This window comes from Marmota marmota, unplaced genomic scaffold (genome assembly GCF_001458135.2).
Source record: "Marmota marmota marmota unplaced genomic scaffold, marMar, whole genome shotgun sequence".
In the NCBI taxonomy this organism is placed as follows: domain Eukaryota; kingdom Metazoa; phylum Chordata; class Mammalia; order Rodentia; family Sciuridae; genus Marmota; species Marmota marmota.
The window spans coordinates 31,526,246-31,545,418 of record NW_026000082.1 but is presented as its reverse complement, the minus strand read 5'-3'; the positions used below and the strand labels follow the sequence as shown (position 1 = coordinate 31,545,418).

Below are 19,173 nucleotides of genomic sequence, written 5' to 3'. Positions count from 1 at the left end.
TTGCGGCCCCCGCCCGGCCCTTCCCGCCAACTTGGGGCGATCCTGGGGTGCGCCTCTCGTCTGTTTCCCGGACGCTCTGGCTCTTTGTGTGTCCTGCCTCGACGCTGCCCCTCTCTGCCGGGTGCCCTTCTCTGTCCCTTTGGCGACTATGTGTCCCTGTCGGTGTGGCTCACTTTGTCCATGGTATTTGCCCGGAACGCGTCTCTAAGCTTCGTGCGTCTGTCTGTCCATCCCTCCCCATCTCCCTGCGCCCTCGGCTGCTCGGCGCATTTCGGCTCGCGCTGACTCCGGGCTCTTCCCCAGCCAGCCCTGGACCCTTCCGGAGCTGAGATGGGAGTGGGCTGGGAGGAGCCCGCATCCGGTCTCTCTGAGCCGCCCTGGAGCGGGGTGGTGCCAGTTGTCACTGACCATCGAGCCAAACTTTGGACTGGGCAACCCAGGAATTGAGGGAGGTGTGGGTGTGCGTGCCTGGTCACCTGAGTTGGAGACCTGGGGGCGGCCAGCGTAGGAGGGGGGCCCTTTCTGATTTCCCCCTTCCAGCCCCCTCTTTCTTCCCTTTCCCCTCATTAAATCTGAGGTTCATTCAGCAGCTCCCTCCCGCTCGGGCCCCACACAAAGAGGGGCGGAGAGAGAGGGGGCGCCGGCGCCGCTGGAGGAAAGCTCAGAACTTGCCTTCCTTTGTCCCTGATTTGTGTGTGCGAGGAGGGGCGCGTGGGGTGAGCGCTGGGGAGCGACAGATTCACTTGGTAGCCATTTTCTGAGAATGAGCTCGGCCTAGGGAGGCCTTAAAGTGGGTCCCTCGACGCAATTCTCTGTTCTCCTCTGGGCCTCCATTTCCCATCTGTGAAGTGAGTGTGTGAGTGAGTGTGTGTGAGTGTGTGTTCGCACCCAGGAAGACGGCTCCACCGGTACCTGAAGTCCCTCCCAGCCCAAAGAATTCAAGGTTGGGGCTGGCCGGTTGGCCTCCTGGTCAGGAAGGAACAGCTTCCCTGAGGGTGACTGGCTTTTCTTCTGGTTCCGCTGGTTGGCACCGGCTTTGCTGTGCTGGGTGGGGCAGGGGATGTTGAGGGGAGCCCTGCTAATCCCCATCCTAGGTCTCCATCTGTAAGTCCAGGATGATGGCAGTGTCCTCCCCCCCCCCCATGCTGTTGGGAATGTTAAATGGTAGACGTGGGGCTGGGCAAGGGTGCAGTGGCGCACACCTGTAATCCCAGTGACTCAGGAGGCTGAGGCAGGAGGATCCCAGTTCAAAGTCAGCTTCAGCAACTTACCAAGTCCCTCAGCAACTCAGAGAGACCCTGTCTCTAAATAAAATATAAGATAGGGACTAGGGATGTGGGAGTAGGCTCAGTGGGAAAGCTCCCCTGGGTTCAATCCCGAGCACCAAAAAAACAACAACAACAACAAAAAAAACCCAACAAGAAACACGGTAGGCATGGAAAGTGCCCAGCACAGCTCCGCTAACTGGTGAGTGCTCACCATGGGTGCCCTTATCACGGAGGGAAGAAGGTGTGTGGAGAACTCCATCTGGAGAGTCTCTGAGTCACAGGATTCAATGCTGAGAGCAGACATGGAAACTGCAGCCCAGAGAGGTTAGCTGCTTTGCCTGAGATTGCACAGTTGGGATTAAAATTTGTTTCCTGGTCCAGGTTTCTGTGCACACCCCCACTCCCTCTCCCGCATCCTGGCTGCCTAGGGACAGGGCTGGCCTAGGTAGAATTGGGAGGAAAGTTAGTGAGTGTCTAACGTCTGCACAGGACCTGCCGCTCCTTTCAGTTCCCTCCTCTTGGAGTTCTGACCTCTGACACTGTTCTTGGTGCTGTGCTGAGACCGTCACCCATGCCACCCCCCTGGTCCTACCCCCAGCCCTGTGGCACTGATGTCTCATTCTACATGCACCATGCCAACGATGGCCACCATTTACTATGTCCTTATATAGGCCCAGTGCTCATGGGAAAGAGCTGTCCTGCAGCCCAGCACGATGATGAGCGAGGCACTTCATAGTCCCATTTCAAAGATGAGAAAGCTGAATCAGAGAGGGCTGGTGGTTCCCCATGGCCACACAGTATTAATTGGTACAATGGGCTCCTACTGGACACCAACATCCTGTTTCAATAGAGTTCCCCCGGGACTGAGGTCCTGATGGGAGGTTTCCAGGCATCTTAAGGGGACTGTCTTGGGTACACGAGTTGGAGAAGACTTCTGTACCCTCCTAGCTGTGACCATCTGCCTCTCTGAGCAATTGCTGGATAGGAGGCGAGTCCAGCCTTGGATAGGCATAAGGTGGGTCCTCCAGAGCTGGGAGTGGCCAGGCAAGTCAGCATGGTGTGACGGGATAGTTAGCAAATATCAAGGGAGGGCCATCCACATGGAGGACGGTGAAAGGCCGCTGGGGCAGAACAGCTGGACTCAAGTCCTGTTGGCCTCTTCTCATCTGGAAGGCCGTGGGCAGTCCCTCTGCCCCTCCTTGTCTATGAAGTGGAAAGAACAGTGGTACCTGCCGTTCAGCAGCGTTGCAGGATTAGATGGAACCAAGATGAAAATCTCAGCATGTTTAACATGAAGCCGGCGTGCTGTGACTGCCCCATACGCACCCCAGGGTGGCAGACTGCTCCAGACCATGAGCGAGGAAGTGGTGAGAGGCCCGGCTCTCCAAATGGAGTCTGGGCTCGGAGCCATTGCTCCTGCCCCAGGAACCCATTTTATAGATGAGGAAACCGAGTCCCACAGAAGGGAGGAGGGACTTTCTTGGACTCCAACTGTGAGCGGGCAGCCAGGCCAGCACTGGACCTGCATCCTTGGCACTGGGCAGGGGAAGGACACACGCCTTGAGTGGTTTCAGGCCACCTCTTCCCTGTGTGGGGCTGCCCTGCGGTGGCTCAGCAGCTGTGAATGGTCTGTGAAGGCTACAGGGTGCATTTTTGCCTGGGCCAGTGTTTTTGTTCTTAAATTGCAACAAGCTACACATGAGATTTACATTTTAGCCTTTTTTTTTTTTTGTCTTCGAGGAGCTTGTCCTTTGTTTCAGCAGATATACAAAGTAAAGGTTTTTTTTTTAGTTGTAGATGGACACAATTCCTTTATTTTATTTACTTATTTTTATATGGTGCTGAGGATAGAATCCAGTGCCTCACATGTGCGAGGTGAGCACTCTGTCACTGAGCTACACCCCAGCCCCCCCCCAAATGGGTCTTTAACTAATGCAGCCATAATGATATGGATCCCCAGTGAGTGGCATTATCAGAGTTTCCTCTGATGATAGGAAAACAGCCATGTGGGAGAAGCTGCTTCTTAAGTCTGGCTTAAGAAAAAGGCTCCGGCTCCCTCTCCCTCCTCCCACAGCACTGCATCCCACCCCCGGAGCCGGCCTCTGTTCTGCGGCCAAAGTGATATATCTTTTTTTTTTTTTGTACTGGGGATTGAACTCAGGGGGCTTAACTACTGAGCCACATCCCCAGCCCCTTTTAGTTTTTATTTTAAGACAGGGTTGCTTAGGGCCTTAATTAGTTGTAGAGGCTGGCCTTGAACTTTCGGTCCTCCTGCCTGAGCCTCCAGAGTCCCTGGGATCACAGGCATGTGCCACCATGCCCAACCAAAGTGACATATCTGAAACGCAAATCTGATGTCATTCCTCTTGGCAGTGGTTCCCTATTGCCTAGAGGGTGAAGTTCAGACTCACCTAAGGGACTCTGGCCACCACTTCTGGGTACCACGCCAGATACCCTGGAAATAAAATACTGACTGAATCTGTGTGTGATTCCCCTGGCTAGGACGCCCTCCTCCCACCTCCCCTGGCTGCCTGCTCTCCCTGGAACCTCCCGCCCCTCCCTTTTTTTATTGTGGTGAAATACCTGTAATATAAAATGTCTCACTTTGGCCATTTTAAAGTGTGCATTTCAAGTGGCCTTCGGTGCTGTCACGTGGGTGTCCCGCCATCACCAGCCCCCTAGCCTTCCGCACACCATTTCATCTTCACAGACTGAAGCTCCCATTAAACAGTAGCCACCCTGGTAACCACTGGTGACAGCCTCAGCCCCTGGTAATGCCTGTTCTACTTTTTCTGTCAATGAACTTGACTGCTTGGGGTTCCTCAGTGAGTGCAGGATGCAGTGTTTGCTCTCCTGTGGTGGCTTCTCGATGTGTCATGTGTGTGGGGGGTCCTTCCATGTGGTGTGCAGAATGTCCTTCCTGTTCATGAGTGAGTGCTATTCCATTGTGTAACTAGACCGGGTTCTGTCTATCCACTTATCATCAATACACATCTGGGTGGTTTTTGCCTTTGGCTGCTGTGGACGAATCTGTTTGATCCCCACTTTCAGTTCTTTGGGGTGTGCAGGTGGCAGTGAAGGGCCAGCTTGTTTCAAACAAAACAATTCAAAACTGGCTCGGCCCTGAGCTGCTTCTCCTGCCCAGTGCTCCAGGGCTAGGGTTCTAAGGACTGCTGGCTGCTGGCCCCTGGGGCCACCAGGCGTGTGGGTGACTGGATGACACTGCTCCCACCGTGCTAACCCTCTCCGCCCTAGTGCCCAGCTGCTGTGTGCGGTGGGGAGCTCTCTGTGGGAAGCAGAGCGCAGGCAGCAGAGGCTGGCCGGCTGCTTTCTGGCTGGCCTGTCAAATGCCCAGGAACCTCGCAACTCCAAGACTCTGAGGCCCTGGGCTGGTGGCCGGGCTGGTTCTGTGCTAGGCCTTCTGGGCTTTTCCATCCTGCCTCAGGCCCTGGGGAGCAGGAAGTGGTGGGAGGCCTGGGGGGTTTCTGCTCCCTGGGCCTCTCGTCCTGCCCGAGCACTGACCCATGTCACTCGGCAGCTTGGTGACTTCCATCACCTCTGTAGTGATCCGAAGAGTGGGCGGGCCACCACCGTCCCCAGGTGTGGGACATTATTATTATCTGCAGGCTCTCCAGAGGATAATAAGCTCGTAAAACCTAAAGCTTTGTGCCAATTTCAGTTTTTTATCTTTATTTGTAAATCTTATTTTTTCATATTTGTAAAATCAACTCCATTGACACATAATTAAGTGTTCTCCAGTTAAGTGTTACCTGCCCTCACCCTCGCCCACGTGGCGGGGAGCCTTCCCTGATGTACAGGTGGACATTCCCTTCTCCATGTCCCTGCCTTTCCCGTATGAGCAGGAACTTGTTTGTGTGGGTGCCCACGACCTGCCCCTGCTCCCGCAGCCTGGCCTCCCTGTCTTGGGAAGGGTCCTTAAAGGGAGCTGTCAGAGGTGCAGAGAGGGGTCCAGGGGACCAACCTGGCTCTGATAGCTGGGGCTGCTTCTGCCTCCCCTCCTCCGGGTCCCTCGATTGCTGATTGGGCCTTGCAAGTCCCGGGTCTCAGGTGTCAGGAACACCTGGATTCGGATCGCTTAAGAACTGGAGCGAATTGAAGGGTCAAACTCCCTGAAATTGGGACGGCTTTTCTTGTCTCACCTGTCGCAGGTTGAAAGGTCATGAGCGGACTCAGGTCCCCAGGTCCTCAGGGCACGTAGGTTTCCGAGGCGAGTGCTGTTGGCCTGGGATTCCTGTGGACGTGGAGGGATGGTTTTCTTCTCTGAAGTATTTTTAAGTTAACGAGGTTGCCCTCAGTGCGCTGGGAAGTAGCGAGGCTCTTGGGCAGCTCACAGACCCCTCAGCTTGCTTGCTGGGTGACCTTGCTAGGTCACCTTTTTGAGTCTCTGTTTCCCCATTTGTAACTGGGAGGTTGTCACACACTTCATACTGTCAGTGAGGCTAATGTAGATGAAGTGCTTGCCACCGCGCCTGTGGCTGAGTAGCCCCTCAGAGGCGGTGGCTGTCACTTGGGTTACTTGAATCGCAGTGTTTTTATTGACTTGCTACGTGACCCCAGGTGAGTTTCTTAACCTCTCTGGTCTCAGTGTCCAGCTCCATAAAATGGTACTTATAGCCCTCCGTCTGATAACCAGGAGACTCCTGTGGCCCACAGAACACTGCCCCAGGTTATGCTCTCCCCCTGGCTCCCCAAATACGGCCGTGGATGGCAGGGCTTGTGGCGGCAGCTCAGGGTGTAGCCAGGAATTGCTGGGAGGGGGCATTCCCCAGCCATCCAAGGTGGCACCTATGCTGTACCTGGCCTTGTAGGTGACAGAGAAGGGAAAGGAGGGCTTCCAGGGGTGTCATCAAAGAGGCAGAGGGAGGCAGCTCCACCCAACTGAGGGTGCCCCAGGCCTGTGCCCAGTCCAGACCGGAAGGGGTGGAGGGAGCCTCAGGGGCCGGGCCCTTCAGCCTGCTCTCTGTCATCTCCCGGGCAAGGTTGTTCCTGTTCCTCTGCCTTTGACACTGAACCCGGTGGCACTTGGGATGCAGCCAGTCCTGTGCGTGGCTGCCAGCCACATGGCCACTCGCTGCTCACACCTGCAGCTCAGGCGGCCTCCCCAGGGGGCCACAGGGGCCTTCTTCCTCCTGCCCCTCAGCTCTCAGCTAAAAGGCACCCTCTTCAAGGCGACCTTCCCCGACCTACCACCCCTGTTGGCACTCATGGCAGCGGGTACTTCTCATCGTCACCCATCAGGTCTCTTGCTCTTAGATACCTGGGTGAGGACTTGGGGGGAGAGGTGGCCAGGGAGGCTGGAGGCGGGGCCTGTTTCCTCAAAGGCCCGAGGGCGGGTCCCCCTGGGGGGGGGCAGCTGTGAGGGGTGTGGCCTCCGCTGTCCCTGGGAAATTTCAGCCGCCAGAGCGGGAGGGCACAGGCAGGGGACCCCAGAAGGGAAGGATTAGGCCGCCACCTGTTGTCCCAAACTGGTGCAGCGCTAGGGCCGGAGTTTCCATTGGTTCATTCAACCGATGCTTACTCTGCGCTTGTGTTTTTGAGTTGTGTTTGCTTCTGGCCAAACACTTCGGACACTCAGCAGAGAGCCCACGAGCACCTACTGTGTGCCAGGCACTGTTGGCCCTGGTAATAGCACCCCATGCGCACAACGGACGAACTCCATGCTCGGGGCTGGGGTTGCGGCTCAGGGGCAGAGCGCTTGCTTGGGTGAGGCCCTGGGTTCGAGTCTTAGCACCACATATAAGTAAATAAAATAAAGGTCCACTGACAACGGAAATAAATAAATACATAAACATGCTCTGCGAGCAGGGGAAGCAGAGGAGTAGATATAGGCCTATCAGGATACAGAAGGTCCTGTGGGGACAAAATAAGGGACAGGAAAAGGAAGCCCAAGGACAGGGGTAAAATTTTAAATCCTGTTTTGTTCTCACATTTTTCCTGTGAGAAGTAGGTATTGTTAATGATTCCTGTTTTATAGAAGAGGAAACTAGTTCAGAGAGGTTGAGTGAGTTGTATAAAGTCACACAGAGCTGGCTTTTCCCTTTTTTTGCGCCACTCTCCTGACTTAAGTTAGAAACTCTGACCCCAGCTCGCTCGCGCACACGCTCTCCCCCCCACACTTGTGGCACTGGATTGGACCCAGGGTTGCTCTACCACCCAGCTACATCCCCGGCTCTTTTTAATCTTTTATTTCACTGTCTCACTAAATTGTCAAGCCTGGCCTCCAACTTGCAATCCTCCTGCCTCAGCCTCTTGAGTCACTGGGATGACAAGCCCATGCCACCCCACCTGGCTCCAGCTCTCTTACCAAAGCCACAGTGGTGCGTGAGATGGATCCAGGTTGGCTCTGGCTTCTGTGGCTGTGGTGGCCCGGTGTGACTTCCCCCTGCAGTTTAGATGGGTATCGTCAGGGAAGGGCGCGGCGCTGCCCAGCTTGGCGCAGATGCGGAGCCCCCGACAGGCGGGTGGTGAGTGACAGCGCCCTCCCGCCCCGCAGGCCTCCTGCCTCTGTGGCACGGCTCCCTGCCTCCTGTGCGGCTGCTGCCCCGCCAGCCGCAACTCCACGGTGAGCCGTCTGGTCTTCACGAGCTTCCTCTTCCTGGGCGTGCTGGTGTCCATCATCATGCTGAGCCCCGGCGTGGAGAGTCAGCTGCACAAGGTGAGCCCCGGGGCGCCTGGCCTGGCCTCAGGACAGGCCTCAGCAGTCACCGAGGGGTGGCAGGACGCCAGGCGCCTGCCCCTGTGAGCTGGCAGGGACCTCTCCGGGGAGTCCTGTTCCTTATAAGCCGCGGTCCCCTTGGGAATGCTGGGATCACTGTTGTCCCTTAGACAGCTGGCCCGGGGACGCTCTGCTCCCCGTCAGTGCTGAAGCCGGGAGTGGGCCCGACTCTCCCCCTCATCTCACCCTGGGGCTGAGGTCAGTGGCGGGCACACCCCGTGTGTCCAGGCTGCTCCCTGGACTGAGTCTGTAGCGGCTGGGCCACAGCTGTTTTCCCCAAGATGCTGTGACTCCGAGCCAGGTGGCGGGAGGCCACGCTGGGAAACCCCACAGTGTGTCCCTGGGCCCTGCCGGGTGATCTCAGGAAAGCACGCAGCCAGGAACAAGCTGTGAGGGGCCAGCCCCCCCTCTGGCTGGGCTGCCGCATCCCTTCTGCGCCCTGGGTGGGCTCAGGCTGCTCTCTGTCCCCACAGCTGCCCTGGGTGTGTGAGGAGGAGGCCGGAAACCCCATTGTCCCTCAGGGCCACATCAACTGTGGCTCCCTGCTGGGCTTCCGCGCTGTCTACCGCATGTGCTTCTCCACCACGGCCTTCTTCTTCCTGTTCACCCTGCTCATGATGTGTGTGCGCAGCAGCCGGGACCCCAGGGCTGCCATCCAGAACGGGTGAGAGGGCCCACACCCGCGCACCCTGCCACTCTCCCCAGCACCCTTCTCCTTCTCTGCCTGTTCCCGGGGATCTCGAGACCCTGCCCTCAGACTCGGGAGTCACTGAAGCCAGTGCTCATAGCACAGAGAACGGCTCATTTAGTTAGCCCTGTTTTTCAGATGGGGGAAGAAAGCTCAGAAAAGGCAGTAGTCTGCTTGAGGTCACACAGCACTGTAGTGACGCAGTTGGCTAGAGCCTGGTCAACGATGCGCACTGCTTGGGTTTTCCCTCTCTGCCCCTCAGGGCTTTTTCTAGGGGCCCGGACAGGCTTTCTGTGCCCATCAGATAGTCCCCCTTCACCTCTCCCAAGGTCTGTTCTTCAGGAGCGGGGTTCTAGGGCCGGGCCTGGTCTGGCTTCTGAAGTCTGTGCCCAGCTCAGCTTCCTGTCTGTTCCCCACTGCAGGTTTTGGTTCTTTAAGTTCCTGGTCCTCGTGGGCATCACCGTGGGTGCCTTCTACATCCCTAGCGGCTCCTTCTCCAAGAGTAGGTGGCTGGGGGGGCCTTGGAGGGTTGCCAGGGAGTGGCAGGACTGCGGGGCTTCAGGTGGGGGAGCTTGGTGGGGCTGCTCTTTGCCCTGGCCCCCTGAGCCCAGGCTGCTGGGTCGCCCCACGGGACAGTACTAACACCCGGCTTCCTGGCCTTTGGGCAGCTTGGGGGTGGGGAGCCCGGCCCCTGACCCCTACTCTGCCATGCATCTCTGCAAGGCCAGGCTCCCCGGAGGCAGGGACTCTGCTTCTTAAAGTCCCCAGTGCAGGCTATGGCACGAGGGACAACTGAACAAAGAGTGAGTGACAGGGAGGCGCGGCTGTCCCTGTGGCCTGTCCCCTCACCCCGTCCCCCCACGCAGTCTGGTTCTACTTTGGCGCCGTGGGCTCCTTCCTCTTCATCCTCATCCAGCTGGTCCTGCTCATCGACTTCGCGCACTCCTGGAACCAGCGGTGGCTGTGCAAGGCTGAGGAGTGCGACTCCCGCGCCTGGTATGCAGGTCAGTGCCGCCCGCGGCTCGGGCCTGGAGTCNGGGAGGGCTGTCAGGGCCCGGGGCTGGGGGGGGGCAGTGGAGGAGAGCTGACCGGACAGCTCAGGGCTGCGGCCACAGCAGGCCACAGATGATGCCCTTTTGGTGGTGCCCAGACGGAGCTTCCAGGGACAGCTGGTCCCTGCAGCCCTGGGAGCAGAAGGAGCCCCTGTCAGGCCCCTGTGGGTCCTGAGCCGCCGAGTGCTCCCAGGTGCTGCTGGTCTGGGCCCCGCCAAGCCTGCTGCTCTAGTGCGCTTTAACCACTGCGCTGACCGGTGATCAGGGCAAGGCCACCTCCAGCCAGCTCAGGCAGTCACCCAGAGGCCCCGTGGAAGACACTGAGGCCGCTCCTTGAATGAGGACACGGCCCAGCGGGGAGGCTGCCTGCTGCCGCCTGAATCGCTCCTGCCCTCCTCCCAGGCCTCTTCTTCTTCACCTTCCTCTTCTATGCGCTCTCCATCGCCGCTGTGACGCTGATGTTCATCTACTACACCCATCCCGGCGACTGCCACGAGGGCAAGGTCTTCATCGGCCTCAACCTCACCTTCTGTGTCTGCCTGTCCATTGTCGCTGTCCTGCCCAAGGTCCAGGTGAGCCTGCTATCGGCCCCGTGGCAGGTGGGACTCCTGTAGAAACCCAGGTTCCGGGCAGGCCCTGACATGGAGAACGTGGGCTCCAGAGGCAGCATCTCCCATCTACATGCTGGGTGTCCTTGGGAAAGTGCTGTAACCTCTCTGTGCCTGTCTTTCCTCAAATGTAAAATGGGGATAATAACACCCCAGGACTGAAAGGGAGCCGTGCCTGGCATCGTAGGGGACCATCAGACATTAGCTGTTGGAGTGATTGATGTCATTTTTTTTTGTTTTCATGCAAATTGGAAGACCGTCAGGAAGGGATAGTGAGTGGTGATTCCTGGATGGTCCAAGAGATGGTGCTGGGGGGAAATTCCAGTGTCCCACCTCAGACCCTCTGAGACAGTGGGTGGGGGCTCCCAGCATATGTGTCCTTCACAGACTGTCTCTGGACCCCCTTGGGCGTACCTCACAGTTGGGGTCTCAGTACCTCACAGTTGGGGTCTCAGCACACCAGGGGTTTCCGAGGTAGCTTGGGTGGTCTCTGTGTGTCTTCAGCAGAAAGACTGAGAACCTCTTTTCTGCTCAGAACCTCCATTTGTGTGAGAAAGTTGAAGCCCAGAGAGGGAGACACAGTATCCAGAGCACACAGCAACAAGCATTCATTCAGCAAATACCTTATTTATTTATTTATTTAGTACTGGGGTTGAACCCAGGGTCTCACTAAGTTGCTGAGGCTGATCTTGAACTCATAATCCTCCTGCCTCTGCTTCCCAAGTTTCTGGGATTACAGGTGTGCACTACTGTGCCTGGCTTTTCAGGCTCACTGCTAAGTATATTGGATACAGCTGCCAGGAATAGGAGGTATGATACAGTGGCTGTAAGTTAATGACATCTGTCATGTATGTCATTTGGTCCTCACATCATCATTATCCCTACTTTACAGACAAGGAAACACAGGCTTAAAGAAGTAAAGAGGCCAGGCATGATGGTACAACCCTGTAATCCCAGTCACACAGGAGGTTGAGGCAGGAGGTTGGCAAGTTTGAGGCCAGCCTCAACAATTTAGCAAGATTCTTTCTCAAAATACAAGGGCTGGGGGGGCTGGGGTTGTGGCTAAGTGGTAGCACATTTGTCTGGCATGTGTGAGGCACTGGGTTCGATTCTCAGCACCACATATAAATAAATAATAGTCTATCAACAACTAAAAAAAATGTTAAAAAAAAAATACAAGGGCCAGGCACCATGGCACATGCCTATAATCCCAACTGCTCTGGAGTCTGAGGCAAGAGGTTCACAAGTTCAAGGCCAGCCTCAGCAACTTAATGAGTTCCCCAGCAACTCAGTGAAGCCCTGTCTCAAAATAAAATACAAAAAAGAGGCTGGGGATGTGGCTCAGTGGTTAAGCGCCCCTGGGTTCAATCCTTGGCATCCAAAACAAAACAAAGAGTGGGCACAGCAGGGGTGAAGGCCCTGGGGCAGGAGAGGGTTGGCCGCTCTGGGGATGGAGAGGCCATCGTCTAGCGTGCTGGGCCTGGAGGAGAAGGCTGGCACACCAGGGAGGCTGGTTGGCAGTGCCACCCTGAAGGGTTTTCAGAAGGGAAGGGCCTGGGTGATCTGAGGAGTGAGGAGTGTGAAGAGGAGGGAGAATTAGAACCCTACTTCTGGAAGGTGAGGGTGCTGAGGGACCTGGCTGGTGTGTTTTCCCAATGTGGGGTGGATGGGCCTCCCAGGGGGGGGGATTCCTGAGGTCCCCTAGTTGGTGAGAGTGGTCTGGGTGGGCGTGGGTGTCCCTAGTCTGGCAGGGGACTTACCGATGACGGCCTTCCGCAGGACGCCCAGCCCAACTCTGGGCTGCTGCAGGCCTCCGTCATCTCGCTCTACACCATGTTTGTCACCTGGTCCGCCCTCTCCAATGTCCCTGGTGAGTATGGACCCAGGTTCGAGGAGGCCTGGCCTTGTTGCTGGACCACAGTGGCATGCCAGAGAGCTGGGGATCCTCACAGGTGACAGGGACACGTGGCTGCAGCCCATCTTGAGACTGGGTCCTCAGGGAAGTGGGCGCCCACCGGCTCCCGTTGTTGACTCTGTCACTGTGTGTGCTGAGTGCCGTCTGCTGCTGGGCCCTGGCTGGTGGGTTGGGTTTCTGTCTGTCTGTCTGTCTACCCATCCTCAGGGCCACCGGGCTTCCCAGCGGCTCAGGGGGTGGAGGGTGACTGTGCCCCCCTTCCTAGACCAGAAGTGCAACCCTCACTTGCTGACCCGCTTGGACAACGCCACGGTCCTGGCAGGCCCCGAGGGCTACGAGAGCCAGTGGTGGGACGCCCCCAGCATCGTGGGCCTCATCATCTTCATCCTGTGCACCCTCTTCATCAGGTATGACGGGGTCCAGTCTCCGGGGAGTGGTCATGTGGGGGGCCAGAAGTGAGGAGGACCTGGGAACCCCACACCAAACTGGAAGGTTCCCTGAGCCAGCGGCACTCCCAGCCCCTGCCTTGGTGGAGTCTGAGCATGCGCAGCAGGAGAGGGCAACAGAAGTGGGCCGGGCCCCGCCTCCCGGGCCCCGCCTCCCGGGCCCCGCTTCCCGGGCCCCGCCTCCCGGGCCCCGCCTCCCGGGCCCCGCCTTGTTCTGCGCACAGCGACCAGCATTCATTCAGCAAATACCTTATTTATTTAGTACTGGGGTTGAACAGCAGGCCCAGGCTCCATTTCTTCCCTGCCATGTGACTTGGGCAAGTGGCTTAATTTTTCTGAGCCTCATTTTCCTCCTCAGTTAGAGGAGGACGGTGCTGTCCATGGTGGAGGAGCTGACTGTAGTCTCCTCATCTCCTCCGAGAGGGCAGCTCATGCTGAAGTTCACACAGCAACTTTTTATTCTTTTAATTTATTTTATTTTTTTGTCACTAAGGATTAAACCCAGGGGTGCTTTACTGCTAAGCTACATCCCAGCCCTTTTATTTTTTATTTTTATTTTAATTTTTTTTCAGTTGGCGGAAGTTGCGGCTCAGCTGTAGCGGGTTCGCTTAGCATGTGCAAGGCTCTGAGTTCAATCCTCAGCACCACATAAAAATAATTAAATAAAGGTATTGTGTCCAACTACAACTAAAAAATGAATATTTTTTAAAAAATATTTTTTTAGTTGTCGATGGACTTTCATTTTTATTTATTTATATGTGGTGCTGAGAATCAAATCCAGTGCCTCACACATGCTAGGCAAGTGCTCTACCACTGAGCCACAATCTCAACCCTATTTTTTATTTTGAAACAGAGTCTGGCTGAGTTACTTAGTTACTAAGTTGCTGAGGCTGGCCTCGCACTGGCAATTCTCCTGCCTCAGCCTCCTGAATCACAGGGATTACAAGCTTGTACCATTGTGCCCAGCTACACAGCAACTTATTAAAAGGAACATATTAGAAGTGCTTATTAGTGTGTGCTCTGGAGCTTGCCTGCCTGCCTTTGAATTTGGCCCTGCCACTTACTAGCTCTGTAATCTTGGGCAAGTCATTTACCCTCTCTGTGCCTCAGTTTCCTTATCTACAAAATAGGGATAAAAATAGTACCTACTTCATTGGATTGTTGAAGGTTGGTGCCATGAGTTATTGTGTATACAACAGTATAAAAGACCAGTAAGAAGAAACTTGGCAAGTATCAGGTGCAAAAGAAGTGTTCTCTGTTGTTCTAACTCTCTGACATTTGCACAGCTGGGTGGAGTGAGCGGCTGCTTTGTAAGGCTCTGGGTCATAATGTCAACACCTTTGAATTCTGCAAACTCTCGCCCGGCCCAGCACTTCCCCAGGCCCCCTTGTGTGCGCCTGTGCTCCGCTCTCCGGAGGATCCCTGGGCTCTGCCCCTCTGCCTCTCCTTCTCCCTGCAGGCCTCCGTGCTTTGAGGTTGTTGCAGTTTGTTTTGTTTTAACCTTTTCACAACATTTTCTCCGAGTCCTGCCAGGGCAGTCCATGCTCTTCTCTTCTCTGTCACAATCGATCTCGTGTAACCTGGAAAGTTACGAAGTCTCTTTTGTAAATGGGGAGACCATGACTCAGGGAGGAGGTGCTGCTTGTCAGAGGCCGTGAACACACAGCAGCCCGGGACATCCGCTGCCAAGGGGCAGCGGTGGCCCAGAGGACCAGGACTACCCAGAGTCTCTGCCCAGCTCCGGTGGCCCCGGGCCTGGCTCTCCTGCATTGGATGCCCACGCAAGAGCTGGGGCCTGGGCTCTGGAGGCTCACCAGGGTAGATTTCTAGTTCCATGGGGCAGGGCTGGAATCCAGCTCTTCCTTCTTTTTAGGGATTGAACCCGGAGGCATTCTATCAATGAGCTAAATTCCCAGTCCTTTTTATTTTTTCATTTTGAGACAGGCTCTCACTAAATTGTTCAGGCGGGCCTTGAGCTTGCGTCTTCCTGTCTCAGCCCCCAGAGTGGCTGGGATTACAAGCATGAACCAGTATACCTGGCCTTTTTACCTTTTTTCCAGAATATGAGTTGGGTTTTCGAAATTGTATGTCTTGAACCACTAAATTTTGTCTTAACATTAAGTCCTCATTGTAGAAAAGCAGTGACAGCCAGGTGTGCTGGTAGGCACCTGTAACTCCAGTGACCCAGGAGATTGAGCAGGAGGATTGTAAATTGGAGGCCAGCCTCAGTAACTTAGCAAGACCCTGTCTCAAAATGAAATAAAAAGGGCTGGGGGTGTATTTCAGAGGTGGACCCCTGATGGGTTCAATCCTCAGTACCCAAAAGAAAAAAGAGAGAGAGAGAGAGAGAACAAAAGCAATCACATATAATCATTCTGTGATTGTCATTTTCTTCTTTTAGTGTAAGCGTGAAGGAAAGGGAGCAAATGATTGATTACCTGAGACCAATAAAAGCATTGTTAATTATTAACATTAAAACCCTGGTGCCGTGGCTTGCAGCACTAGGAACTCAATACATGTTTGTGGAAGTAGCAAATGGGCAGGCGTAATCGTATTGACTGTTTATTTAGCTCATGCTCTGCGCCAGGACAGTGCCAGGGGCTGTTCATCTTTATTTCATTTAATCCTCCTAGCAACCCTATGAGGGAAGTACAGATGAGGCATCGGAGGCTCAGAGAGGTTAAGTATCTTGCTCAGTGTCACAGAGGGAGTTGGTCTAGAGTTGAGAGTCAAAACAGCTCATTAACTTCCAGGCCCAGACCATCGGGTCACTGGCCTCCAGAGCTCTGAGACCCTCTGTCTGGGGTTGTGAGCAGTGCCATGGCTCACAGGGCCACCCTGCTACCTGTATGCCCACCTTGGTGGCAACAGCCCTGACCCCACCTTCCTCTCTCCCTGACAGTGTGCGCTCCTCAGACCACCGGCAGGTGAACAGTCTGATGCAGACAGAGGAGTGCCCGGCCGGGCCGGAGGTCATGCAGCAGCAGCAGCAGATGGAGGTCTGTGAGGGCCGGGCCTTTGACAATGAGCAAGACAGTGTCACCTACAGCTACTCCTTCTTCCACTTCTGCCTGGTGCTGGCCTCCCTGCACATCATGATGACGCTCACCAACTGGTACAGGTGTGCGCAGCCTGGTGGGCAGGTGCCCAGGGTGGTGCCATGTGCCCCGTCTCCTCTGTTCCCTCCCCGGGTGTCCCTGATGCCTGCTCAAGGCCGGGGGCATCTGGTGTCTGCCCTGCCCTGCCCCAGTTTCTCTGCTGGTGCCTCAGTGTGCCCAGCTCCTGCGGCTTCCCCAAGTGATGGGGTGGGTGTCACAGGAAGGGGTGTTACAGGAGTGGGGGCTGGGCCTGTGCAGGGCTACGGGGTTTCAAATCAGGGTGACCATGGAGTCAGATTTGGGATTCGTGGTTGGAGGTCAGGGTTAGGGTAGGACCAGAAGCTCAGGTGCGGGTTAGGAGTAAGAGTGGTGGCATCTAGGGCTGGGGTGGGGCCTCTGGAGTTGCACCTGGTCTCCGTCACTCGGGACTGTTGCAATGGCCACACACCATACTGTGTCATTTGGGGTCTGGAGCCCACAGCTGGGATCGAAGCTTCAGAATCAAGGAGCTAAGATCAGGGTGATAAGGTCAGGGGTCAGGTGGGCTGAGTCAAGGTGAGCCGTTGGGACTAAGGTCAGGAGTCCCAAGGTCAGGGGCTGGGAATGAGGTCAGAGAGTTGGGATCACATGTCAGACACCAGCAGTCTGGTCAAGGTCTAGGACTTGGGTCAACACCGGAGTTGAGGTTGGTGCAAGGCCAAGAGCCTCGCGCAGGGTCATGAGGCCAAGTGTCTCAAGCGTCAGAGGCAGCGTCAGAGCCAGCGTGAAGCCAGGCGTCACAGCTGGGTCGTAAAGCCAGGGAATGGAACCAAGGGCACAGGATGGGGCCAGTCTCACGAGGAATATGGTGTGTTCTAGACCCGGAGAGACGCAGACGATGGTCAGCACGTGGACTGCCGTGTGGGTGAAGATCTGCGCCAGCTGGGCAGGGCTGTTCCTCTACCTGTGGACCCTGGTGGCCCCCCTGCTCCTGCCCAACCGTGACTTCAGCTGAGGCAGCCCCCGGAGCCTCCCCACTTCGTGCCTCGGGGCTCACCGACAGCCACCCTGCCGCCTCCCCACTCACCCTCCTCCAGGCCTGGCCTGAGTGGCTCTCCTCCAGTCCTAGTGCCCTCAGGGTCCAGGAAGCACAGGTGGGGCTCACACCTGTGCCCCACCCGGCCACCACCCTGGGTCACAGAGCCGCCTCTTCCTTCCCTGACCCCAGTGACCCAGGGTCACCCTGGGGACAAAACATCCCCTTGTTCCCAGGCTGCCCAGAGGGGACTTAAGGGGAGAGCAGCTCAGAGCTGTTCAGAGGGCAGTGAGCATGCGCCATCTTGGGTGCCTGGCACCGAGGCCGGTGTTCCTGCCCGTTATCCCCTTCCTGGACCATGTGCCTTATGAGTCTCTAAGACTTTGCCCAATAAACACGCCCGAGTGTGTGCCTTCCTACAGCCTGTGCTCCTCATCCTTGCTGCTGGGTCTGTCACCTCTGCCGTCGTGTGGGGCTGGGACTGGAAAATCAGGGCTAAGGGTCGAGGGGTCTGGGCTCCAGTCATGGAGAACCCAGGGTGCAGGGTGGCAAGGAAGGAGGGCCAGGCCAGGGCCTTGGACAAAGGGAGTGTGGGGGCCAGACAAAGGGAGCCAGGAGGCAGTAGGACCAGCGGGGACCCTTCATGAGGACAGGGAGGCCATGTGGAGAGCCACCTGGAGAGCAGGGGCCATGCCAGCTGGCTGAGGGCACTGCCTTCAGGGTCCCTCTTACCAAGCACTGCCCCAGAGTCCTGCCCGTCTCTGGCCGCGAACACAGTGAGGACTTGGGCACCACCCTTCGCAAGGGCATTGGCATCTGCCTGGGGCCAGGTGCTCTGGGGAATGCAGAGAAGATCCAGTGAGCCCCAGGCCTCAGGCCACCTTGGGGAAGGTCACATGCCCTGACTCACCAAGCCAGCCTGCTGCCCGCACAGAGGAAGCCATGGGGACCTGTGGGCTTTGGGTGGGTCCTTCTCGTCTCTGGCTCCTGGTTCCTCACTCACCAAAGGGGAGCAGTGCCACCCACTGTTGTGAGGACCCCTGGAGCAGCCGGTGGCAAGGCTGACGGGGTTCCGTGAAGGTCAGCTCCCATCTCTGGAAGGGCACAGGCTGGTGAGGGGCACAGACAGGCTCCTGGCTGGGCCCAGGACCTGTCACCGTGGTGACCAGATGTAAGCTCTTCGTTGCTTCTGCTTGTGGGTCTAGGAATGGGTACTGACATGGTTTACTGAGGCCGGAGGATGGGATGGCGGAGGACAGCCCGCCTTTAAGGTGCTCCATGGTTACGGGGTGAGTGCAGTGGTGGATGTGGGGTCACCAAGGAGACACCGACCAGCTGGGAGGTAGGACGGAACATGGAGAATGAGGTGGAGGCAGCAGGGCCAAGAGGGGTGCCAGTGCTCAAGGGAGAGAGGGACGGCAGTGGGGAGTGGGGTCCAAGGACCAATAATGTGTACCGTGGGGTGAGCTCCGGGCCGGATCATGCAGGCCCCTGGGGACCATGGTGAGGAGGCCAGGCCTTCCACAGACAGAGGGGACATGGGGCGTTTGAACTGCGAGAAGCACTGATGGTGCTTTGGTCATGGGGAGCCCGGATGGTTTAGAGTCAGAGTGAGGGGACCGGGCTGTTATTTCAGAAGTGGGACAGGCCTGGGGCAGAGGGGCGGGGCCTGGGCTGGAGCAGGGGCTGGGGAAGGCTCCTCACTGCCAGAGGGGACTTGCATCAGGATGCTCTTGTCCCCTGTGCCCTGGCTGGAGAGCCCCCTCTCCACGGCCACCTGAGCATCCTCTCCTGGCATAGACTTCATTTCTTTATTTCCCCTTTGGGGGGAAGGAGCCCACAGTGGGCTTCTGGCTTTGTCCTGCTTTTGAAACTTGTTGCTTTACAGCGTCCAAGTGATTCATCCAGCAAACCTGTGCCGAGTAGGAGTTATGTGCCAGGCTCGGACTGGCGCAGTCCTGGTGGGGCAGGAGGCCGGGGACAGACAGAAGAGCTCAGTGTGGGGTCACCCCCTCGGAGAAGCTGCCTGATCCTCTAGGGCAGAGGACTTTCCTCATCCCCACAGCCCTGGTTCTTCCCTCCAGCAAGGAACTGGTCACACACCGGTGACTGGGTGGTCCATGAGGTGGCGCTGGGGCTGGGAAGGTGCACCCGCCTTTCCTGCTGCCCAGTATCAGGGCTGCCGTGTGCCCTCTCTCTCCTCCCTCACCCCATCCTCCCTCCAGCTCTTCTCCCTGGACCCTCGCCTTTCTCGGTCACCTATCTTCCTCTACATGCTCTTCTGGGCACTGCTTTCCTCCTGTGTCCATCTGTGCAGAGGCTGTGATACCCCGGCTCCTTTGTCTGC

At 56.7% G+C, this 19,173-nt stretch overlaps 1 protein-coding gene across 4 annotated transcripts in view; it reads left to right on the top strand.

The window, feature by feature from the left end:
* Positions 1 to 17,247, top strand: part of Serinc2 (serine incorporator 2) — a 21,532-nt gene extending 4,285 nt beyond the window's left edge. For 3 of the 4 annotated variants that reach the window (XM_048815899.1, XM_015485356.2, XM_048815900.1), the window contains 9 exons: positions 7,783 to 7,944; positions 8,478 to 8,668; positions 9,115 to 9,194; positions 9,559 to 9,696; positions 10,147 to 10,316; positions 12,132 to 12,222; positions 12,533 to 12,674; positions 15,616 to 15,834; positions 16,670 to 17,247. In XM_048815899.1, the coding sequence (XP_048671856.1) occupies positions 7,783 to 7,944; positions 8,478 to 8,668; positions 9,115 to 9,194; positions 9,559 to 9,696; positions 10,147 to 10,316; positions 12,132 to 12,222; positions 12,533 to 12,674; positions 15,616 to 15,834; positions 16,670 to 16,805 (1,329 nt within the window). In that variant the 3' untranslated portion in view covers positions 16,806 to 17,247. Of the gene's footprint in view, positions 1 to 4,020; positions 4,040 to 7,782; positions 7,945 to 8,477; positions 8,669 to 9,114; positions 9,195 to 9,558; positions 9,697 to 10,146; positions 10,317 to 12,131; positions 12,223 to 12,532; positions 12,675 to 15,615; positions 15,835 to 16,669 lie in introns of those variants that run through there. The other variant, XM_048815901.1, reaches the window with a different exon arrangement.
* Positions 17,248 to 19,173: the final 1,926 nt, after the last annotated feature.